Below are 21,654 nucleotides of genomic sequence, written 5' to 3' on the forward strand. Positions count from 1 at the left end.
GCGCTTATTTATGTACTTTATGCTCCTTTTCCTAAATTCTTCAGTGTGTGTTTCCTAAGAATAAAATATTTTCTTATATAAACACATTACAGTTATTAAACTCATAAATGAACATTGATAGAATATTTTTATCTACTCTGTCATTTATGTTCCAATTCTGTCAGGTGCCCTCGTAAAAACCCTTTATATCCTTCTTGCCCTCCAATACAGGGTCCAGGGTCAGGTATTGCCTTCAGTTGTCATGTCTTTTAGCCTCTTTTTGAATTCGGAGTATTTCTACAGCCTTTCTTTGTCTTTTATGACATTGACATATTTAAAGAATAAAAGAATTAAAGAATAAAAAATAAAGAGTTTGCTGTTTCCTCATAATTAGGTTGAGGTTATACATTCTCAGTCAGAGCACTGCATAGGTGATAGAGGCACCTGATGGTCATCTGACCCCATTGGTGATGCTATTTTTGATTACCCAGTCAAGGTGTTGTCTGATTTCTCCACTGTACAGATACTGAGTTTTTTCCTCTCCCTTGTAGCTAATAAGCAATTTGTGGGAAGACGCTTTAAGACAAAATTTCCATTAGATTTGGTATTCTTTACTGATTTTTGCCTGATTCAATCTTTACCATGATGGTTGCAAAGGAGGATTATCCTGTGCTATCACTTCCTCCATGCTTACCATTTAATCTTTGACGTTCTCCAGTGAGCAAGAGCCCCTCATTCTTTTTCTCCATTTATTTATTATATATTATCTATTTATTATATGTGGACTCAAGAATTCCTACTTTTTCAGTGGTTTGCAATTTATTTACTATACTTAATATTTTGGTGCCTAGCTTGTCCGGATTTGGCTGGTGGGAACTCCTTCAAACTGACTCCTGTATCCTGATCACTTTCTTTACTTTCTGGTACAACAAAATATCCTGGGCTTATCTTGTACCTATCCTGTCCTAACCATGGAATCAGGCATTTCCCTGAGGAATCCAGCTCCTTTAAAGGGGGAATGGTATTGGAGACAAAGATCTGGGCACTAGATGTGCTTAATGCTGCTGGGCTGTCTTCTTTTAAAGGGGTGTCTGGCTGGCTCAGTCTGTTAAGCATCCAACTTCAGCTCAGGTCATGATCTTGTGGTTCATAATTTCAAGCACTACATCGGGCTCTGTGCTGACAGCTCAGAACGTGGAGTCTGTGTCAGATTCTGTGTCTTCCTCTCTGTCTCTGATCCACCCCCCCAAGTCATGCGTGCTCGCTCTCTCTCTCTCTCTCTGTCTCTCAAAAATAAATATTAAAAAAATTAAAGGGGAATGGTATTAGAGATCAATATCTGGGCACTAGATGTGCTCATTGCTGCTGGGGTGTCTTCTTTTAAAGCATTTTAACAGACAAGGCTAAGAATGCACACACACACACACACACAAATGTATGTATTTTACAAGTCTGTGAGTACACAGTAGTGCCTTCTGTTTCAATCCATCTCCACAGTTACTTTTGTCTTCCCATATTCCATGTCTGTGTGTCCCCTCTGTCATGGTAAGGACCCCAGCTCCCAACACTATCAACACATTTACTCATTTGCTCAATCCTGTAATATATTCAAAACTAGTTTCAAAATTGTTTTGCTTGAACTACTATGGTAAGCAAACCTAGTAAAAAGAATTGGGATTTGTTTGTAATTCTTTTCTCCTTGCCCAAGACTGACAATATATTAGTCATGTATTATGTTCATAAGTTACTTGGATTAGTTATTTCTTTTTTCCATCCTTTCCTTTTTCTTTTCCCTTCAGTGAAGTTATGTTATTCTTTTGAAATAAAATTAGGCTAATTTGTTTTTGTTTGTTTACAGTTATAGGCTCCTTTCCATTCCCATTCCTATTGTTTTAATTTTTTTTTGAATATAAGAATTTTAACATACTCTCAAAAATCAAAACTACAGAAGTTGTTTTCCAAAATGTTTTAGTTTGATTCCCATCTCCCCTTTTATGAAGGAAAAAATACGTAACTTGTGAAAAGCATTTATTATACCTATATTCAGTTTTACTGTTATTTAAAATACATTTTGTCTATTGACGTTTCTCCAAAGACCTTCAGATGGCCAAAAGACACATAAAAAGATGCTCAACATTACCCATCATCAGGGAAACACAAATAAAAACCACAGTGAGATATCACCTCACATCTGTCTGAACAGCTAAAATAAAAAACAAACAAGTGTTGGTGAAAATGTGGAGGAAAAGGAACCCTCACGCACTGTTGGTGGGAACGCAAACTAGTATGGGCACTGTGGAAGACAGTATGGAGGTTCCCAAAAAATTAAAAATAGAACTACCTTACGATCCAGTGATTACAGTACTGGTTATTTACCCAAAAAATACAGAAGCACTAATTCAAAGGTATATATGCATCCCTATGTTTTTTGCAGCATTATTTATAATAGCCAAACTATGGAAACAGCCCAAGTATCCTAGGTAAAGAAGATGTATATGTATATGTATGTATGTATATATTTATAATATTATTCAGCCATTAAATAAAAAGAATGAAATGTTGCCATTTGCAGCAACATGGTTGGATCTATAGAGTATAATGCTAAGCAAAATAAGCCAGTCAAGAAAGACAGATATCATATAATTTCACTCTTATGTGGAATTTAAGAAATAAAACAAAGAGGAAAAAAGGGACAAACCAAAACACAGACTCTTAATTATAGAGGATAAACTGATTGTTATCAGAGGGGTAATGGGAGGAGGTTGGGTGAAATAGGTGAAGGGGATTAAGAGTACAGTTATCTTTCTTTTTTAAGTTTATTTATTTTAAGAGAGAGAGAATCCCAAGCAGGCTATGCCGCTGTCAGCGCAGAGCCTGATGTGGGGCTCAGTCTCACAAACCGTGAGATCATGACCTGAGCCGAAATCAAGAGGTGGACACTTAACTGACTGAGCCACCCAGGCTCCCCTCTTTTTTTTCAAAAGTTTATTTATTTTGAGAGAAAGTGCGAGTCAGGGACAGGTAGAGGGAATGGGAGAGAGAGAGTCCTGAGCAGACTCCCAAGTTCAGAGTGGATCCCAGTGCGGGGCTTGATTTCATAACCACAAGATTACAACCTGAGTTAATATCAAGAGTTGGATGATTAGGGGTGCCTGGGTGGCTCAGCTGTGCTGACAGCTCAGAGCCTGGAGCCTGTTTCAGATTCTGTGTCTCCCTCTCCTCTCTGCTCGCTCTCTCTCTCTCTCTCTCTCTCTCTCTAAAATAAACATTAAAAAAAATTTTTAAAAAGAGAGTTGGATGCTTAACTGAGTCACCCAGGTACCCCAAGAGTACACTTATCTTGATGAACAGTGAGTAATATATGGAACTGATGAATCACTATATTGTATGCTATCTGTTAAATATACTGGAATTAAAATTAGTAAAGTCTTCAAAATTTTTTAAATGAAAAATAAAATAAATTTTGTCTATTGAGATTAAGGTAATAAAGGAAATTAATTTTTAGGAATATATTTCAGGCTCAGTGATTTATAACTCTGATTCCTGGGGACAGTGGTTCTCAATGAATGTCCCATTCCAGCAGTAACTAGAGTTACTGTTCAATGTTTTCAGGAACATTCCCTCTCTGCTGTAGTAATTGGGAGTGCAGGAGGGATGAGGGTGTGCTCTCTAACCCATTTTGAGAATGCTTGCTATAGGGTTAATGAGAGCATTAGAACCTCCCAAGTGCATTGGTCAGGAAAATTCACAGAGACTCATCTGATACAAAAGACTGGTGACTATGTAATAAGACAAAATAAATCAAGCCAGCAAACAAAAAGTTTAGTTCCAGATTAACATAAGAAGAAAAAAAAAATACAACCAACTTAGTGCCTTGATTGTGCTGCCTTAGATGCACCTTCCCTTATTTATTTCCCCACAAAGGTGCTTGTGTGGGAATCCTGTGGCTTCATGATATTCTCAGCAGCATATCTGAAAAGTCACATGATAGATGATTTATACCCATCTGTATTTGCCATTTCTAATAATGTGTATATTATATTAGGTTTATAAATCTTTAATTCAGGATAAAGCTATGGGACACTAGCTATAATTTACCTGGTTGAAAGAAGTAAATGTGTCTTGGTGGAAAGTGTCATAACATAGCTGTGTTTTTTTCTCTTTGCTACAGCCTTAATACAGATAATGGCAGCTGCTGTAGCTGAGCGAGATGTGGTTTATTTCACCTTTGGGGACTCAGAATTGATGAGAGACATTTACAACATGCACACTTTCCTTACTGAAAGGAAACTAACCGTTGGTAAGTAGGAGATAGTCTTGACACTTGGTGTCTAGATAGATTGTCCACCATCCAGGATAAGTGGATAAGAAAAAATAAAAGTATGACTTTGAGAAAGGCAGACAAAGTCTTAGATGGGCAACGTCTGCAGAATCCTTTTCTGGCAAAGTTTCATCTGCAATCTTGAATGAGTATGTCAGCTTATTAAAATAAGGCCAAGAAACTGGTGCTTAGTATCCATTTTTACTTTTATGCATATAGAAAACTAAAAGAGGGATACTGTAGGAAGGTAAGTCTAGGTCTAAGAGGTCTCACTCTGAGTCATATTTATCAGACATAACAGCATGCTCATTTCTGTATTTCAGCTGGACCTGAAAGGCCTTGCTACCCTGGGAGCTGAGTGTAGAAGTAAAGTTGCCACAAACTCCCAAAATGATAAGTGGCCGAATACCACATATACCTATACCATGTGTAGCCTGTTGTAATCATGAACTAATAAGTAGTTTCTTTAAGGTACTTAATGTGTTGTTGTTCTTTTTATGTCAGGAAAGCCTTCCAGGCATATGAAATTCATACTCTATTTTCAAAAGCCAAAAATGAGCATATGTTTTTTAGATTAAGAGAAAACTAGAGTGCTCTTTAGTAGTTTTATCCATCTTTGTACCTTAATGGGGGTTTTGGTCTGGCCTTTACTTTCCAGGAGAAGTGTATAAGCTCTTGCTACGGTATTACAACGAAGAATGCAGAAACTGTTCGACCCCCGGACCAGACATCAAGCTTTATCCATTCATATACCATGCCGTGGAGTCCTGTACAGAGACCACCAGCCAGCCAGGACAGAGGACTGGGGCCTGAGGAACTGAGTAAATAGAACCTCCTTCCACCTCTCACCAGAAACATCCTGTTTGAATTGTCAGGTGTAATATACGAACTGACTTAATTTAATATAAATGTGTATATAATCCAGTTTGTGGGCAAGGATGCAGTCCCTTCCACACATATGCAGTTGTCAGTTTGTACATGTAAGCCCCCTCCATCCTAACTTACGTATGCTTAGATATATTTTGTTTCCATTTTTTTCTATTTCAGTCTTCATTCTTCAGCTTTTCTTTCTTTTGCCCATCAGATTTCCTGTGAAATCCCATGAAGGGTTGTGCTCAGTCCATCAGGTCTCTTTTGATGCCTATATATTATGCACATTGCCTCTGCAGCTAGCAGATGCCAGGGAAGAAGTTGAAAACCAAGAACTTTTTTAACTGGGTTTGCTAAAGATCTCCCTGTAAGCCTTTCACCCCCAACTCTTGTTAAGATTGTGTTGCCTGAGTTTTTGAATTTTGAAAATTAAGAGTTGAGGATTTTTTTATACATGTTACATAATGTAAATCTCCTAGGTCAAAACGATTTTGTATTTAAGACAGAATAATTTCCAGATATAGTTCTTTTAAGACATCACCTTTATCTAAAATGGTTTGTCTATACTTTTTTCCCTGTTCAATTTTTATTAATACTGTTTTTTGGAAACTGACCAAGATGGAAGGAAATGTAGAATAAAAGAGTTTCCCCAAATGGCATTTTAAAAAGAAAAGAACAAAGGGAGTTGAAGGCTTTTTTTGTTTCTTGGGATTTTTTTTCTTTTCAAATTAGAATTATTGTTTGTTCTCTGGTGCTTGAGGCATATTCATATAACCAAAGTTTAGGAACTGAGAACTCACATGATTTGTATATATTAAAGTTTCTCTGGTATTCAATGATTACATAGTTAATAAATTTTCATTAACAAATCATTTGTCAGAAACTCCCATATCATCTATATTTTATATGTATATAAATATATGTTCTTTAAGTGTGTCTGTTTGCAAGCACATAACACCCAAATAAAACTGGAATTATAGGAAATGATTAGGTTTAGGCTTTATCAGGGGCTCTGTTTAAAATCATTTATTTACAGTTGTATCCATTTAAAGCTGGTGGCAAACAAATAATAATGTCTTTCAGAGGTTTCAATAAAAGTCGATTCTGTTTTGAGAGTAGAGTTTAATCACAAAGCACTTACTCATATTTCTAAAATAGTTCTAACCTATTACTGTTGAAGTTCTAGTTTATAGTCAACTGTCAGAAAACGCTATTGGAGGTCCAATCCTAGTAGTAAGGAATTTTGGCGGATGGTCCAAACTCCTGGTGTCAGTATTGGCAGGAAAATATGGGGCTGTGGCCAATGTCTGCAACTCTTTTTATTCGGAATTTGGCACCTGACAGCAGCCACTTGTCATTAATGAAGTTCTTTACCATAGTACTAAGATTTTTAAACATCTCCCCAAATCCAAGGTGTCTGGCTTTATTTCTACTGATGCTAAAGTCTTCTCTTTCCTTCCCAACCCATTCTGAGCTTTGTTTAAGCATTCATAGTTATATTTCATTTCTTTTTTCTGTCTCCATATCATTTTCCTCTTACCCAGCTCCAAGACTAAGTGAACAGTTCTTTAAAACAATACAGGAGCAGTATAGGATGGTTCATGTGGTAGAGAAATCATTAAATCCAGGTAAGACCACCCAGCCTAATATTCCAGAACATAGACTCTAAGACTCAACTCTTATTGATGAACGGGCTTAGTGACTTGGCCATCTACCTGTGCCTCACTCTTTTGAGGGCCTTCAAAGAAGAAGACCTGCCCACTCTGTCCCAGTACATTCGGGGATTGGGACAGTTTAATCAAAGGGAACGTAAAGAGAACTAATGTCCATTTTTTGAGGCAGGAGGAATGCCCTCTATAAAAAGAGGGAAAAAAATCAGACTTCTAATTAACGTGTGTCTGTTCTAAGACATTTAACTGCACCTTTTTATTCTCTTTCATTAGGGGCTTATTGTTTCCTTCATGTTGTTTACCTTCCCTTTCATCTATTGAGGCATGAAATGGTATTTTTAGTTTAGAATTCTTATGTTGTTAATATAGCTCACTTGCTTTATGCTTTCTGTCTAGCTCACTTAAATGAAGTAACAGTTTAAGGAAGCAATGCGGAGTCATGGAAAAAATTTGAGATTTTAAATCAGACAAACTAGGTTCCAGTGTTAGCCATGTATCTTGCTAATTCTCTAAATAAACAATATTTGAGCCTTATTTAACTCATCTAGAAAATGGGCTATTAGCACTTATTAGGGAATAGTGTATATAAAGAAGTGTTTGTGGGGTCTGGCACATAGTTGGTACTAATAAATTTCAGTCTTTATAGTTGACCAGGAAACATTTATGGACCACCTCCTGTATGTATTACTGTATGTAATAACATACTGTGCTAGTTGCTTTGCATATTTTAGCCCATTTTTCCAATGGACTAACAGATACCCAGAGGTTAGGGAATACCATCATCTCAACCTCCAGAAGTTCTTTGTGAAAGGAAACTTACTCTATCATCTCTGGCAGAGACCTGACCGAGCAAAGGCTCTGACACTGTTGTTCTCTACCAAGTTCCTACTATAAGTTATTCTTCATAATGAATGACGTTATCAGTGGGGTGCATTAAAATATCTCTGAGAGAATTATTTCTTTTCTTGCTGTTTGAAGTGACATTAAGGGCAGGCAGACCCAAATTGGTACTCAAAGGGGAGATTGAAAGGAGATCTAACCAGGCTTCATGATTGCCTTGCCAGGTGTTTAACCAATATTTATTGCTTTGGAAACCAAATACTGATTAAGCTGTCCCACTGCAAGAATATGATGGAGCAAAAATTAGCTGGGTTACGTTCTTAAAAACTTCAACAGGAAGAGAAGCCGTTGTATAGATTCTCGCCTGTTTTTTTTTTTTTTTTTTTTTGGTTGTTTTTTATTTTGTTTTGTTTTTTTGTTTTGTTTTGTTTTTTTGGTCTTTTCCAATCTGTGTGGCTGCATGTTTATGGCTTTTTTCTGATGTAAGGAAAACCTGAATCCTAGTATGTCTGCTTTAATGATAAGTAAGGTTTAGAAGTCCTGTACTTTCTTCTTTCAGGCTTGTGGATCTGCTCCAATCCGTTGTTTTTGGAGGTAAGGGAAAGACCAGCCATTGCTGGCACTTGAGTTCAAATATATAATCCTGTTCTTGTTTGGGGGCTGGAAGGGGGTCCAAATGAATACTTTTTGGAACAAACTACTAAAATCCACTGAGCCACCACTGTTCTCTGTGCCTGTGACAGAGTGTCCTTTGTCCCCCATCATCAGATTCCCACACAGATCTACTGAACCTCCAAAGGAGAAAGTTTCCCATACAAGACATCCAAAACTGCTGTGTTTGCCTGATAACTGGTTTTATTTTTCCTGACTGTTTATTTTAAATATAGGGTTACCATGTAATGATGATTTTGAACTTGGGAATAAGGAGAGCTCTGTGCTATTGTTTACATGATTTTTGTAGGATGAGAATAAAGAAATTCTGACCCCCTTGTTACTACCTCTTTTTTCTCAAATAATTATGCTACATTTAAGATGTTCATGTGCATGCTCTTATTTTATTTTTTTATTTAAATTTTATTTCGCATACAGTGCAATATTGGTTTTAAGAGTAGAATTCAGTGATTCATCACTTCCATACAACACCCAGTGCTCATCACAAATACCCTCTTTAATACCCATCTAGCCCATCCCCTCCCACCTCACTCCATCAACCCTCAGTTTGTTCTCTATTATTAAGAATCTCTTAAAATTGGGGGCACCTGGGTGGCTCAGTCAGTTGAGTATATGACCTTGGCTCAGGTCATGATCTCACAGTTTGTGAGTTCGAGTCCCACATTGGTCTCTCTACTGTCAGCGTGGAGCTTGCTTTAGATCCTCTGTTCCCCTCTCTTTCTGCCCCTCCCCTGCTTGCACTCACTCTCTCTGTGGCTGTCTTCCCCAAAATAAATAAACACTAAAAAAAAGAAGAGTCTCTTAAAATTGTAGAGTGTGTCTTAGGCATTTGGTGAAAATTTTTACATATAGATTTGTTATTCCACATTAGGTGTTAAGAATGTAGAGTTAGTCACTGGCATGAGGAACTTTCCAAAGGTAAAGAGAATTCTGGCTGCATTAGTTTTTCATCCCTTCCAGGTTCCTAAGGTAATGTTTCCTGGTGTACATTCCCTTTTCCTAATTCCCATCTTCTAGGAGAGCTCAAATCAGGGTCTGGGAAGATGTCTTCAAGGTTCTGAGGACCACTGTCCTTCCATCCATTCACATATTCATAGACACAGGTGTCTTCTGTGAGTATCCACTGAAGTTTCTGCTCAGGGTGCAAAGAGAATGACTTGCCCTCTGCACTCAGATCTAAGCTGACACACAAAGGGGAAGTGATCTAAAACTCCACAAATTGTATTTTCTTCTCACTACTCTGTTCCAGTTCATCCTAGAAAAAACAATTGAATTTTTGTGCTGTCAATTTAGAAACTTGAATAGACCCTGCACTGTAGCATTGAACTCCTTTACACAGTTTCCTGTGTCAGAGAAATGTGTAAACAAATGGGCTAACTTATAGTGTAACATTAAGATGGGCTGGCTACCTTAGTATCCTCTCTTGACTTAATATAGGAGCTGCCATCCAGCACCTGCCATCTCAGTTCCACCAGTTCTTGGATTCTGAGAAAGTAGCACTGGAAACTAAAAGGTAGATTTCCTAATGGAAATGTACTTTTCCCTGTAGTGAGTCCATGTAGGGTAGGTAAAAGGTCAAGTTTCTTTTATTTTAGCTGAGATTATATCACCTCCGTTTGAATACTACACATTTAATCTATGAAAAATGAAGAAAATTAGCTTAGCAAATGAGTTTTACTTGATATCAAAATATTTCAAAACATGGTGACCTTGGGGATAAAATAATAAAAGGGATCCTTGGTGGTGAAAGGGTGGAGACCATCATGTCAGAATGTTGGATTTTCTGTTCAAGTTTGTAACCATAACCTATAAACTAGGACATAAATTTTCAATATTTGGGAAGAAATATATTCACTGCAAAACTGATTAAACCTTCAGAAATATACCCTCATCTTGAATACTTGCAAAGCATTTTCATCATTATCTTGACCTCACTGAGTCTTTATTCTACAAATGCCATATTTCGTTAATTAGAAAATGAGCATTTTTCCCCCACACTGTAGCATCTGAAATTCAAATACTTTTAAAAATTGATGCTATGTCATAATTTAACTTGTGGTTTTTTTTTAATAATACATAAAATAAAGGTATTTTATCATCTGTGGCATCTTATATTTGAGGAAACATGGTAATTTGAATGTCATCTCTATGCCACTTTTAAGCTTTGGAGCTGTAATTATGACCAAGATAGACTGGTCCTTCTTATCACATTTATACTGTATTGGAGAGCATAGATAAGAGCCTATAATATGACTTAGACTGGGTGGTCAGGAAATGGTTTTCTTTTTAAGGAGAATTTCAGACATATACAAAAATAAAATAGAGTAATGAATCTCCATACATACATCATCCATCTTCAACAATTACCAATTCATAGCTAATCTCATTTACTTTATCTCTCTACCCATTACCCACCCCCAAATTATTTTTAAGTTAATCCCAGACATTGTTTCATCTGTAAATCAATGTTTCTAAAAGACATTAATTACCACAGTATCCTGACACTAATAATAGAGAAAGGACTTCTTATTCCAAAATATTGAGTAGACAGACTTTTCCCTTTTCTTTCTGCTAAGTACAGCTGTAAACCCTGAATGTGATACATAAAACAAACATAAGAGGACACTGAAAGGTGGAAGAGAAGACAAGACTGGCTAAGGGAGTCCTTGGAACCAAGGAACGATACAGTAGTGAGTTCCCTGGAAATTCTTAGTGCAAGTAAAGAAAGGCCCAAGAAAAGCCTGCTCTCTGTAGCCAAAGGACCAGGAAAGGGGCAACCTAACAAGACAAAAAACTTTTATGTAATAACTGCTCTACTATAGCCAAACACCACAGAAAAAACTGAGCCAGTACCAGTGATGGTAATGTGTAGAGCCTAGACTTCCACCCTTTCCAGATTCTAACAATGTGCCTCAATCATGTGGGTTGTAAGAGATTCTTTCCCCAGTGCAGTGTGAGTGGAGAACACATGAGGATACTGGACTTTTGCCTCCACCTAGAAATAATGAGGCTCCACTCCCCTTTGCTGTTAGGTGCCCTCCCCCTTCACATTAAGTGATCAAATAAGCCTAACAGAGTCAGGACTTTTCATCACTTCTCAGAACTGTGAGGCCACTCACACACTTCCAGCCACCCTCCTGCATTCAGTGGGGGATACATGGGGAAGTGAGGATACAAGGTGCTCCCTTTCCAAGCCAGAATTATGTCACCATAGCCTATGGTGGAGCCTGAACTCCAACTTCTTCCCAGGAGTGCCAAGGAGCCTCCCTTCTCTCTGTATGTCACTCAAAATAGAGAGGAAAACACAAACTTCCATCTTCAGCTGGCTGTATTGAGGCAGTGCCTTGCTTCCCAACTGGAGTGGTATCGGGGGGAAGGGCTAAAACACAAGATTTAATGAGATCCAGAATCTCATAACATAATATCCAAAGTGCTCAACTTTCAATGAAATATCACTTATTATTCCAAGGTCCAGAAAGATCTCAGCTTGTCATAAAAATGCTCTAACAAACAATTACAAACACTCTTGATATAAATGAAAAAGTCACAACAAAGAGAAGATACAAGAAAAATCAAGTGGAGATTTTATTTTTTTATTCTTAACATTTATTCAGTTTTGAGAGAGCGTGAGCAGGGGAGGGGCAGAGAGAGAGGGAGACAGAATCTGAAGCAGGCTCCAGGCTCTGAGCTGTCAGCACAGATCCCAACGCCGGGCTCAAACTCACAAACAGTGAGATCATGATCTGAGCTTTAGTCAGCCGCTTAACTGACTGAGCCACCCAGGCACCCCCCAAGTGGAAATTTTAGAACCAAAAGATAAAATAACTGAAATTAAAATAATAATAATTTAAAAAACACTCCATGGATGAGTTCAACAGCGGAATAGAGAAAATAGAGGAAAGAGTCAGAGAATTTGATGATATAGCAATAGAAATTAGCCAGTCTGAACAAGAGAGAGAAAATAGGCTGAAAAAATAAATAGAGCCCAAGGGACATATATAGCATATAACCAAATCAGGAGAAGAGGAAGAGGGTGGGGGTGATAAAAAAAATTTTGAAGAAATAATTTCTAAAACTATCCCAGATTTTGCAAGGTAGCCAAGAAGCTCAGTGAACTCCAAACAGGATAAAACCCCAAAATCCCCACCAAAACACATCATAATGAAACGTCTGAAAATCAAAGAAAAAGAAAATGTCTCAAAAGCAGCAAAAAATGACACATACATAGCCTGTAAGACATACACAAACCAAATGACAAATTTCTCATTAGGCACAACAAAGGCCAGAAGGAAGTAGCACAATACTTATCAAGTGCTGAAAGAAAACTGTCAATGCAGAATTGTATATCCAGGAAAAATATCTTTTAGGAACGAAGAAGAAACCAAGATGTTCTCAGATGAAAGTAAACTAAGAATTTGTTTCCAGCAGATCTGCCTTCAAAGAATGACTAAAGGAAATTTTAAAACAAAAAGGGAATAATAAAAAGGAATTTTGGAACATCAGGGAGAACATAGAGAATAAAAATATGGGTAAATACAACACACTTCAGTTTTCTAAGTTAGATTTGTTAAAGTAAAACATAAAACCTACCTATTGTGGTTTTTTATGTAGGTACAGGGAATAATTAAGACAATTATAAATGGGAAGATAAAGGAGTATAGAGATAAGGTTTTTATAGTTCACTCAATCTGGTAAAATGTTGACATCAATAGATTTGGATAAGATATATATTTATAATGTAATACCACAGCAACTACTCAAAAGACTATAGTAAGAAGTACACTCAAAAACACTATAGATATATCAAAATGGAATCTTCTAAAAAATGCTCAATTAACCTACAAATAAGCAGGAAAAGAAAACAAAAATGTTAAACAGAGAACTGCCAGAAAATAAAAAATAATGGCACACTTAAACTAACACATCATAGTTACATTAACTATAAAGATATTAAATGTAAATGAGATTGGCAGGGTGGATAAAAAGCCATATGACCCCAAAAATGAACGATGTTTCTATAAGAAACTCACTTCACATATAATAAGTAGGTTGAAAGTTAAAGGATGGCATACAAGACACACCTTGCAAACAAAAGAAAGCAGACATAGCTATATTAATATCAAAGTTGACTTTAGAGGAAAGAGCATTAGGGACATAGAGGGATATTACATAATGATAAAAGTGTCAATCCACCCATAAGACAGCAATACTAAATATTTATGCACAAAATATGTGAAAAAAAGTGACAGAAACGAAGGGAAATAGACAAAACTACAATTACAGTTAATGACTTCAAAACTCCTTTCTCAACAATTATAGAACAATTTGGTAGAAAATCAGCGAAGATATAGAACTCAACTACATCATCCCATTAGTCAACAAAATCTAAATGACACTTATAGATACACAATCTTTTCAAGTACCTATAGAATATATACTAAGAACATTCCTAGACCAAAATCAAACCTCAAGGGATTTAAAAGAATTGAAATCATATAAAATGCGTCCCCTGATGCAATGGAATCAACTAGAAATCAATAACGTAAAGAAAAAATTCCAAACACTTAGAAAGTAACACACTTCTAAATAGCCCATGGATTTAGTTCTCAAGGGAAATTAAAAAAGAAAAATATGTTGAACTGAATGAAAATAAAAATGTATAGAAATTTGTGGGACACAACTAAGAAAGGAAAATTCAAGTCACTGAATGTATACATTAGAAAAAGGGAAAGATCTCAAATCAATCTAAGTTCCAAGAAATTAAGGGAAGACAATATAAACTCAAGCAGAATGCAAAAATTAATGAAGAGTAGAATTGAATGAAGTAAGAGATCAAAAATCAATAGAGAAACTCAAATGAAACAGAAAGCTGATTCTTTGAAATGATCCAAAAGATTGACAAACCTCTCACAAAACTGAAAGAAAAAATAGGGAAATACTCAAACTATTAATATGAAGAATGAAATAAGGGATATCACTGCAGACCCAGCAGACATTAAAAGGATAATAGAATACTGCAAATAACTGACACATATATTTGGCAACTTAGCTTAAATGAAGCAGTTCCTCAAAAAATAGAAACTACTAGAACTCATCCAATATAAAATATATTATTTGACCATATAACTATTAAGAGAATTGAATTTATAATTTTATAAATCTAACAAAGTAATCTTAAGATCCAAATGGTTTCATTGGAGAATTCTACCAACTGTTTAAGAAAGAATTAACACCATGCCTATACGATATCTTCCTGAAAATAGAAGAGGAGGGAAACCCCCCAATTTATTACCGTGATACCAAAACCAGACAAAGAGAGTAAAAACACAATTACAGACCAATATTCTTCATGAATATAGACGCAAAAATCCTCAAAGTTTTAGCAAATACAATTCAGCAATAAAGACCATATACAAGTAGACTATGGCCAGGTGGGATTTATCCCAAGTTTGCAAGGCTGGTTGAGTTAATGAAATCTATCACATCAACAGGCTAAAGAAGAAAAGTCATATGCTCATAGCAATAGATGCAGAAAAAGCATTTGACAAAATCCAAGACACATTCCAGATGAACATTCGCAGCAAACCAAGAATACAGGGAAACTTACTCAAATACAACAACAACAACAAAAATCTACAGTTAACATCATACTTAATAATGAGGAACTTTCTTGCTAAGATCAGGAACATGGCAAGGATCTCTCCTGTCACCATTTGTATTCCACATCAGACTGGAAGTTTTAGCTAATGCAATGTGACAGTGAAAGGTATATGTGTGTATATCTATATATCTAGATGTATAGATATATAGATATATTATTTTTCCCTGACATAGGAAGAAATAAAACATTTTCCCCCAATGACATGACTGTAGAAAATCCCAAAGAAATGACAAAACAAATGACCCCACAAAAAGAAACACAGAAAACCTTCTGGAACTAATAAACTGTTATAAGGTTGCAGGATAGAAAGTTAATATACAAACATCAATTGCTTTGCTGTATACCATGAATAAACAATTGGAATGTGAAATTAAAACAATACCATTTACATTGGCACCCCCAAAATAAAATACTTAGGTATAAGTCTCACAAAATATATACACAGTCTATCTGAGGAAAACTATAAAATTGTTAAACAAGTCAAAGACAATCTAAATGAATGGTGGGATATTCCATGTTCATGGAAAGGAAGGCTCTATATTTAAGAAGGCACAACTTGATCTATAGAGTAAACACAATCCCAATCAAAATCCAAGCCAAGTTATTTTTGGATACAGACAAACTGATACTAAAGTTTATATGGAAAGGCAAAAGACCAAGAATAACTAACATAATATTGAACAAGAAGAGCAATATCAGCAGACTGACATTACCTGATTTCAAGTCTTTCTATAAAATACAGTAATCAAAACAGGGTGGTACTGGCAAAAGAAGTGGCTAACAGCACTGATAACACTGTATTTTGTGGTTAGTGCCTATATCCAAAAAAGGCACCAGATACTTCAGAATTATTGAAATGAGGTCAGGACCACTATCCACTACCTGGCTGACTTGCATTTGCAAACCTCTAACACCTAACTCTCTCTGGGCTATTATTTTAATCAAAACAGTGTGACTTTAAACAATGTGTGTCATCTGTGAGTTGGAAAGGTGTAAACACAAAACCACCAAATGCCTCCTTGCAAAACCAGTGTGGTGACATGCCTTCTTTGAGAATAGCAGGAGTCATCTCAATATGAGTCCAGGTACACATTGTATGCCTTGGAGGCCTGCATGGTTCTAGAGAAGAAACTAAAGCTGGACTGCTAGATCTGCATCTTCTGTGCTCTGCCAGTACAGTCCCTCTTATCTGTTACTTCCTGAAGAACCACTTTCTAAAGCAGGACATGAAACTTGTCAAGAAGATGGGCTTCCGCCTGAACAATCTCCATAGGACAGGCTTGTGTAGTACCTCTTTTTTTTTTCGTTTTTTATTTATTTTTGGGACAGAGCGAGACAGAGCATGAACGGGGGAGGGGCAGAGAGAGAGGGAGACACAGAATCGGAAATAGGCTCCAGGCTCCGAGCCGTCAGCCCAGAGCCTGACGCGGGGCTCGAACTCCCGGACCGCGAGATCGTGACCTGGCTGAAGTCAGACGCTTAACCGACTGCGCCACCCAGGCGCCCCGGGTAGTACCTCTTTGAAAGACTCACTCTCAAGCATAATTAGAGACCTCCTGAATTCAGTGGCCTTCGAAGGGCACTGCTCAGTCCCTGGCCTTGGGGATTCCACCTGTCACCAGAACAGTTGCTTATATACTTCCCAGTTCTAAACTGTGGACCAGGTGGAAACAATGAAGATTTTTTTATGTGGAAAAACATTTTAAATTTAAAACAATTAGAAGTAGAGGACAGAATGAGATCTCAAATAAGTGTAATTAGAGTCCCAGAAAAGATTAGGGAAAATGGAACAAAGGTAATATTCGACAAGAATTTTCTAGGACTGATGAAATACCTAAACACATCAGAGTGCAATTGTATAATAAAAGAGACTAAAAGCAGATCTTAAAAGCAGAAAGACAGAAAGAAGTGATACTCTGCAAAGAAATAAAACTAATGAAATAAGAATAGTATTACAATATAACCTAATTATATAATAATTACAAAAATTATTGGTATATTGATTTTTATTCATTGCAAGTTATAACTGTATAATAATGAGTAAAATATATTAAGTGAATAAAAATTCATGAAATAATATCTACAAATTCTAGAAGAGTAACTGTTAACCCAGCTGACCATCTTTCAAGAATGAAAATAAAGACATTTAGAGATAAAACAAAAATTAAGAGTTTACTTTTATCATTCTCTTACTAAACCAAATTCTAAAAGGATATACTTTAGGAAGAGTAATGAACAAAATAGTAATGTATATGTAAGTATAGTTTAAAAAATGGTTGGTATAACAAGAACAACATTAATGCCTAATTTGTGATGTTAAAAACAAGGACTAAAGTGGGGCCCTGGTGGCTCAGTTGGTTAAGCGCCCAACTCTTGATTCTGGCTTGGGTCATGGTCTCACAACTAATGAGATCAAGCCCCAAGTTGGGCTCTGTACTGACAGTGTGGAGCCTGCTTGGGATTCTCTCTCTCTCTCTTTCTCTCAATATGTAAGTAAGTAAGTAAATAAATAAATAAATAAATACACATTTTAAAAAAGGACTAAAGTAAAATATTGGATAGCAATAGCATAGAGTTTTGGAGGAAAATGATCAGGAATAATGTTCTGACATTTTTATATTTTTGAAGTGATGGTGTGAGACATTGTTACACATGAATGTTTAATATGCATGTTAAAAATTTCATAAGTAATCATCCAAAGAATGGAAATAGCAATGGAAACATAAAAATATATATATTCTAAATGATTTAGTGGTCCTAAATACCCAATAGGTCAAAGAAGAAATCAAATGGAAAATCAGAATATACTTAGCAATGAGTAAAAATCAAGGCACAATATACCAAAATTTATGAGATACAGCTAAAACAGTGCTTAGAGACAAATTTGTATTTATAAGTGCCTACATTACCAGGAGGGGAGGGGGGAATATCTGAAATCAATAATCTAAACTTCAACCTTAAAACACTGGAAAACGCAGAACAAACTAAATCTGTTAAGTAGAAGGGAGGAAATAATAAAGATCAGAGCAGAAAAAAATAGAGAATAGAAAATAAAGATCTGAAACAAAAATCTGGCCCTTTGTAAAGATCAATATAACTGGTGAACTTTTAACTAGTGTGACAAAGGAAAAAAATAAGACTCAAATTACTAGAATCAGAAATGAAAGTGGGACATTACTACCAATCTTACAGATATAAAAAGGACTTTAAAGGAATGCTATGTGCAATTGTTTGCCAACAAATAATGGAAAGGGGAATGTATTTTGGAGTGTGCTGGCACACAAACTACTGAAACTGACTCAAGCTAGAAATAGACCATCTTAATAGATCTATAACAAATAAAGATTAAATAATTTTATAAAAGTAACCACAGAGATAAGCCAAGGCTTAGATTGCTTCATTGTTGAGTTCTACCAAACATTCAAAGAATCAATACCAGTTCTTCACAAACTCTTCCAAAACTAGAAGAGGCACTGGTGCTTCCCAAATCCTTCTGAGGCAAGTATTACTCCAATGCTAAAATCAGACAAAGACAGGACAAGAATCCTTCAGCCCATTATCTCTTATAAATATGGAGTCAAAAATCCTCAAGAACATACCAGCAAACCAAATCCAACAAACATATAAAATGAAGTATACCCTGGCCAATGGCGTTTATCCCAGTAATGCAGGGTTGGCTTAAAATTGAAAATCAACTAATGTAATACATCATTCAATAGAATAAAAACAAAAATCACATGATAATCTTAATAGATGCAGAAAAAGGCATTTGACAAAATCCAAACACCTTTATGATTAAAAATACTCAACTAGCAATAGAAGGGAATTTCTTCAACTTAATAAAGAACATCTACAAAACCCCCACAAGTAGCAGCATACTTAATGGTGAAACACTGGGTAGTTTCCCCTAAGATCAGGAATGAGACAAGGATGTATGCTCTCACCACTTCTATTCAATATTGTACAGAAAGTTCTGTCCAAGGCAATTAAACAACTGAAATAAGAAATAATAGGCATTCAGATTGGAAAGAAAGAAATAAAACTATTTCTATTCATAGATAACTTGATGTAGTATTTTGAAAATCCTAAAGAAGCCACTGAAGGCCTTTTAGAACTAATAAATTAGGAGAAAGCAGGAAAAAACCTTCTGACCTCAGCCGTAGCAATTTCTTACTTGACACATCTCCAAAGGCAAGAGAATTAAAAGCAAAAATGAACTATTGGGACCTCATCAAGATAAAAAGCTTCTGCACTGCAAAGGAAACAATCAACAAAACTAAAAGGCACCTGATGGAATGGGAAAAGATATTTGCAAATGACATATCGGATCTAGGGCTAGTATCCAAAATCTATAAATAACTCACCAAACTCCACACCCAAAAAACAAATAATCCAGTGAAGAAATGTGCAGAAGACATGAAGAGACACTTTTCTAAAGAAGACATCCAGATGGCCAACAGGCACATGATGCTCAACGTCATTGCTCATCAGGGAAATACAAATCAAAACCACGCTGAGATTCCACCTCACGCCGGTCAGAGTGGCTAAAATGAACAAATAAGGAGACTATAGATGCTGGAGAGGATGTGGAGAAACAGGAACCCTCTTGCACTGCTGGTGGGAATGCAAACTGGTGCAGCTGCTCTGGAAAACAGTGTGGAGGTTCCTCAAAAAATTAAAAATAGATCTACCCTATGACCCAGCAATAGCACTGCTGGGAATTTACCCAAGGGATATAGGAGTGCTGATGCATAGGGGCACTTATACCCCAATGTTTATAGCAGCACTTTCAACAATGGCCAATTTATGGAAAGAGCCTAAATGTACATCAACTGATAAATGGATAAAGAAGGTGTGGTTTATATATACAATGGAATACTACTTGGCAATGAGAAAGAATGAAATCTGGCTATTTGTAGCAACGTGGATGGAACTGGAGAGTGTTATGCTAAGTAAAATAAGTCAGGCAGAGAAACACAGATATCATATGTTTTCACTCATATGTGGGTTCTGAGAAATTCCAACAGAAGAGCAGGGGGGAGGGGATGGGGGGAAAAGTTACAGAGAGGGAAGGAGGCAAACCATAAGAGACTCTTAAATACTGAGAACAAACTGAGGGTTGATGGGGGGTTGGGGGAAGGGGAAAGTGGGTGATGGGCATTGAGGAGGGCACCTATTGGGATGAGCACTGGGTGTTGTATGGAAACAAATTCGACAATAAATTTCATTTTAAAAAAAGAAATTAGTTCAGCAAGTTTGCAGGATAAAGATCAATATACAAGAATGGATTATATTTTTATATACTTGCAAGGATCAATTGAAAGTGAAATTAAGAAATCACTTCCTTTTACAATAGTATCAAAAAGAATAAAGTATTAGGGATAAATTTAATAAAAGAAGTGCAAAGCTTATACTTAAAAAATACAATGCATTGTTGAAGGAAATTAAAGGTCTAAATAAATGGATCAAAAGACTTAATATTGTTAAGATAGCAGTCCTCCCCAAACTGACCTACAGATTCAGTGTAATCACTAACAGAATCCCTCCCAGCTGACTTCTTTATAGAAATTGATGAGATGATTCTAATTCACATGGAATTTCGAAAGAATCATAATAGCCAAAACAATTCTGAAAAATCCTGAATAAAGTAGGAGGACTGACACTGCCCAATTTTAAAACTTATTAGCACCAGGACAGATACATACATCAGTGTAATGGATTGGGAATCCAGACATAATCTCACACATCTATGGTCAACTGATTCTTTGCCAGGGTGCCAACACCATTCTGGGGTTGGGGGGGGGGGGGAATAGGCTTTTAAACAATGGGGATGGGACAACTGCATAGTCACATACAAAAGAATAAAGTTGGAACCTTACCTCACACCATGAATATAAATTCACTCAACGTGGATCAAAGACAAACATAGAAGTAAAAACTATAAAACTCAGAAGAAAATATAGGAGTAAATCCTAATGATCATGCAGTTCCTCAAAAAAGTAAGCATTGATTTGCCATTTGATCCAGCAATTCTACTTGTGTTTAGACACAAAAGGGTTGAAAGCAGGTGCTTGACAGATATTCGTACAAGAGTGTTCATTGTAGCATTATTCAAAATAGCCAAAAGATGGAAATAACCCAAATGTCCAATAAATGAGTTTATCAACAAAATGTGTATGCATACAATGGAATATTATCCAGCTTTAATAAATAAGGAAATTGTGATGTATGCTACAGTATACATCACATAGTCCTTGAAGATGTTATGCTAAGTTAAATAAACCAGATTAAAAAAAAAGACAAAGATTGTATGATTCTACTTACATGAGGTACCTAGAGTAGTCAAATGCATAGAGACAGAAGGCAGTGTTTACCAGGGACTTAGAAGGAGACTAAGTTTCAGTTTGGGATGATGAAAAAGTTTTATGGATGGATAGTGGTGATGGTTGCACAACAATGTGAAGGTACTTAATGCCACTGAAATGTGCACTTAAAAAAAGGTTGAAATGCTAAATTTGTGTATATTTTACCACAATAAAAAAGTAAAATTAAAAAGTTCTTCATGACCTCAGATTTGATAAGGCATTCTTTTTTTTTTTTTTTTAATTTTTTTTTTTCAACGTTTATTTATTTTTGGGACA

The 21,654-nt window shown here is 36.1% G+C and overlaps 1 protein-coding gene across 6 annotated transcripts in view; it reads left to right on the forward strand.

Moving 5' to 3' along the window:
• PARG (poly(ADP-ribose) glycohydrolase) overlaps nucleotides 1-8,670 on the forward strand; it is a 132,227-nt gene extending 123,557 nt beyond the window's left edge. For 5 of the 6 annotated variants that reach the window (XM_030335500.1, XM_030335497.1, XM_030335499.1 and 2 more), the window contains 2 exons: nucleotides 4,151-4,279; nucleotides 4,959-8,670. In XM_030335500.1, coding sequence (XP_030191360.1) covers nucleotides 4,151-4,279; nucleotides 4,959-5,113 — 284 coding nt within the window. In that variant the 3' untranslated portion in view covers nucleotides 5,114-8,670. The remainder of the gene's footprint in view (nucleotides 1-4,150; nucleotides 4,280-4,958) is intronic. The other variant, XM_030335498.1, reaches the window with a different exon arrangement.
• Nucleotides 8,671-21,654: the final 12,984 nt, after the last annotated feature.

The sequence above is a fragment of the Lynx canadensis genome, chromosome D2 (assembly GCF_007474595.2).
Source record: "Lynx canadensis isolate LIC74 chromosome D2, mLynCan4.pri.v2, whole genome shotgun sequence".
In the NCBI taxonomy this organism is placed as follows: Eukaryota; Metazoa; Chordata; class Mammalia; order Carnivora; family Felidae; genus Lynx; species Lynx canadensis.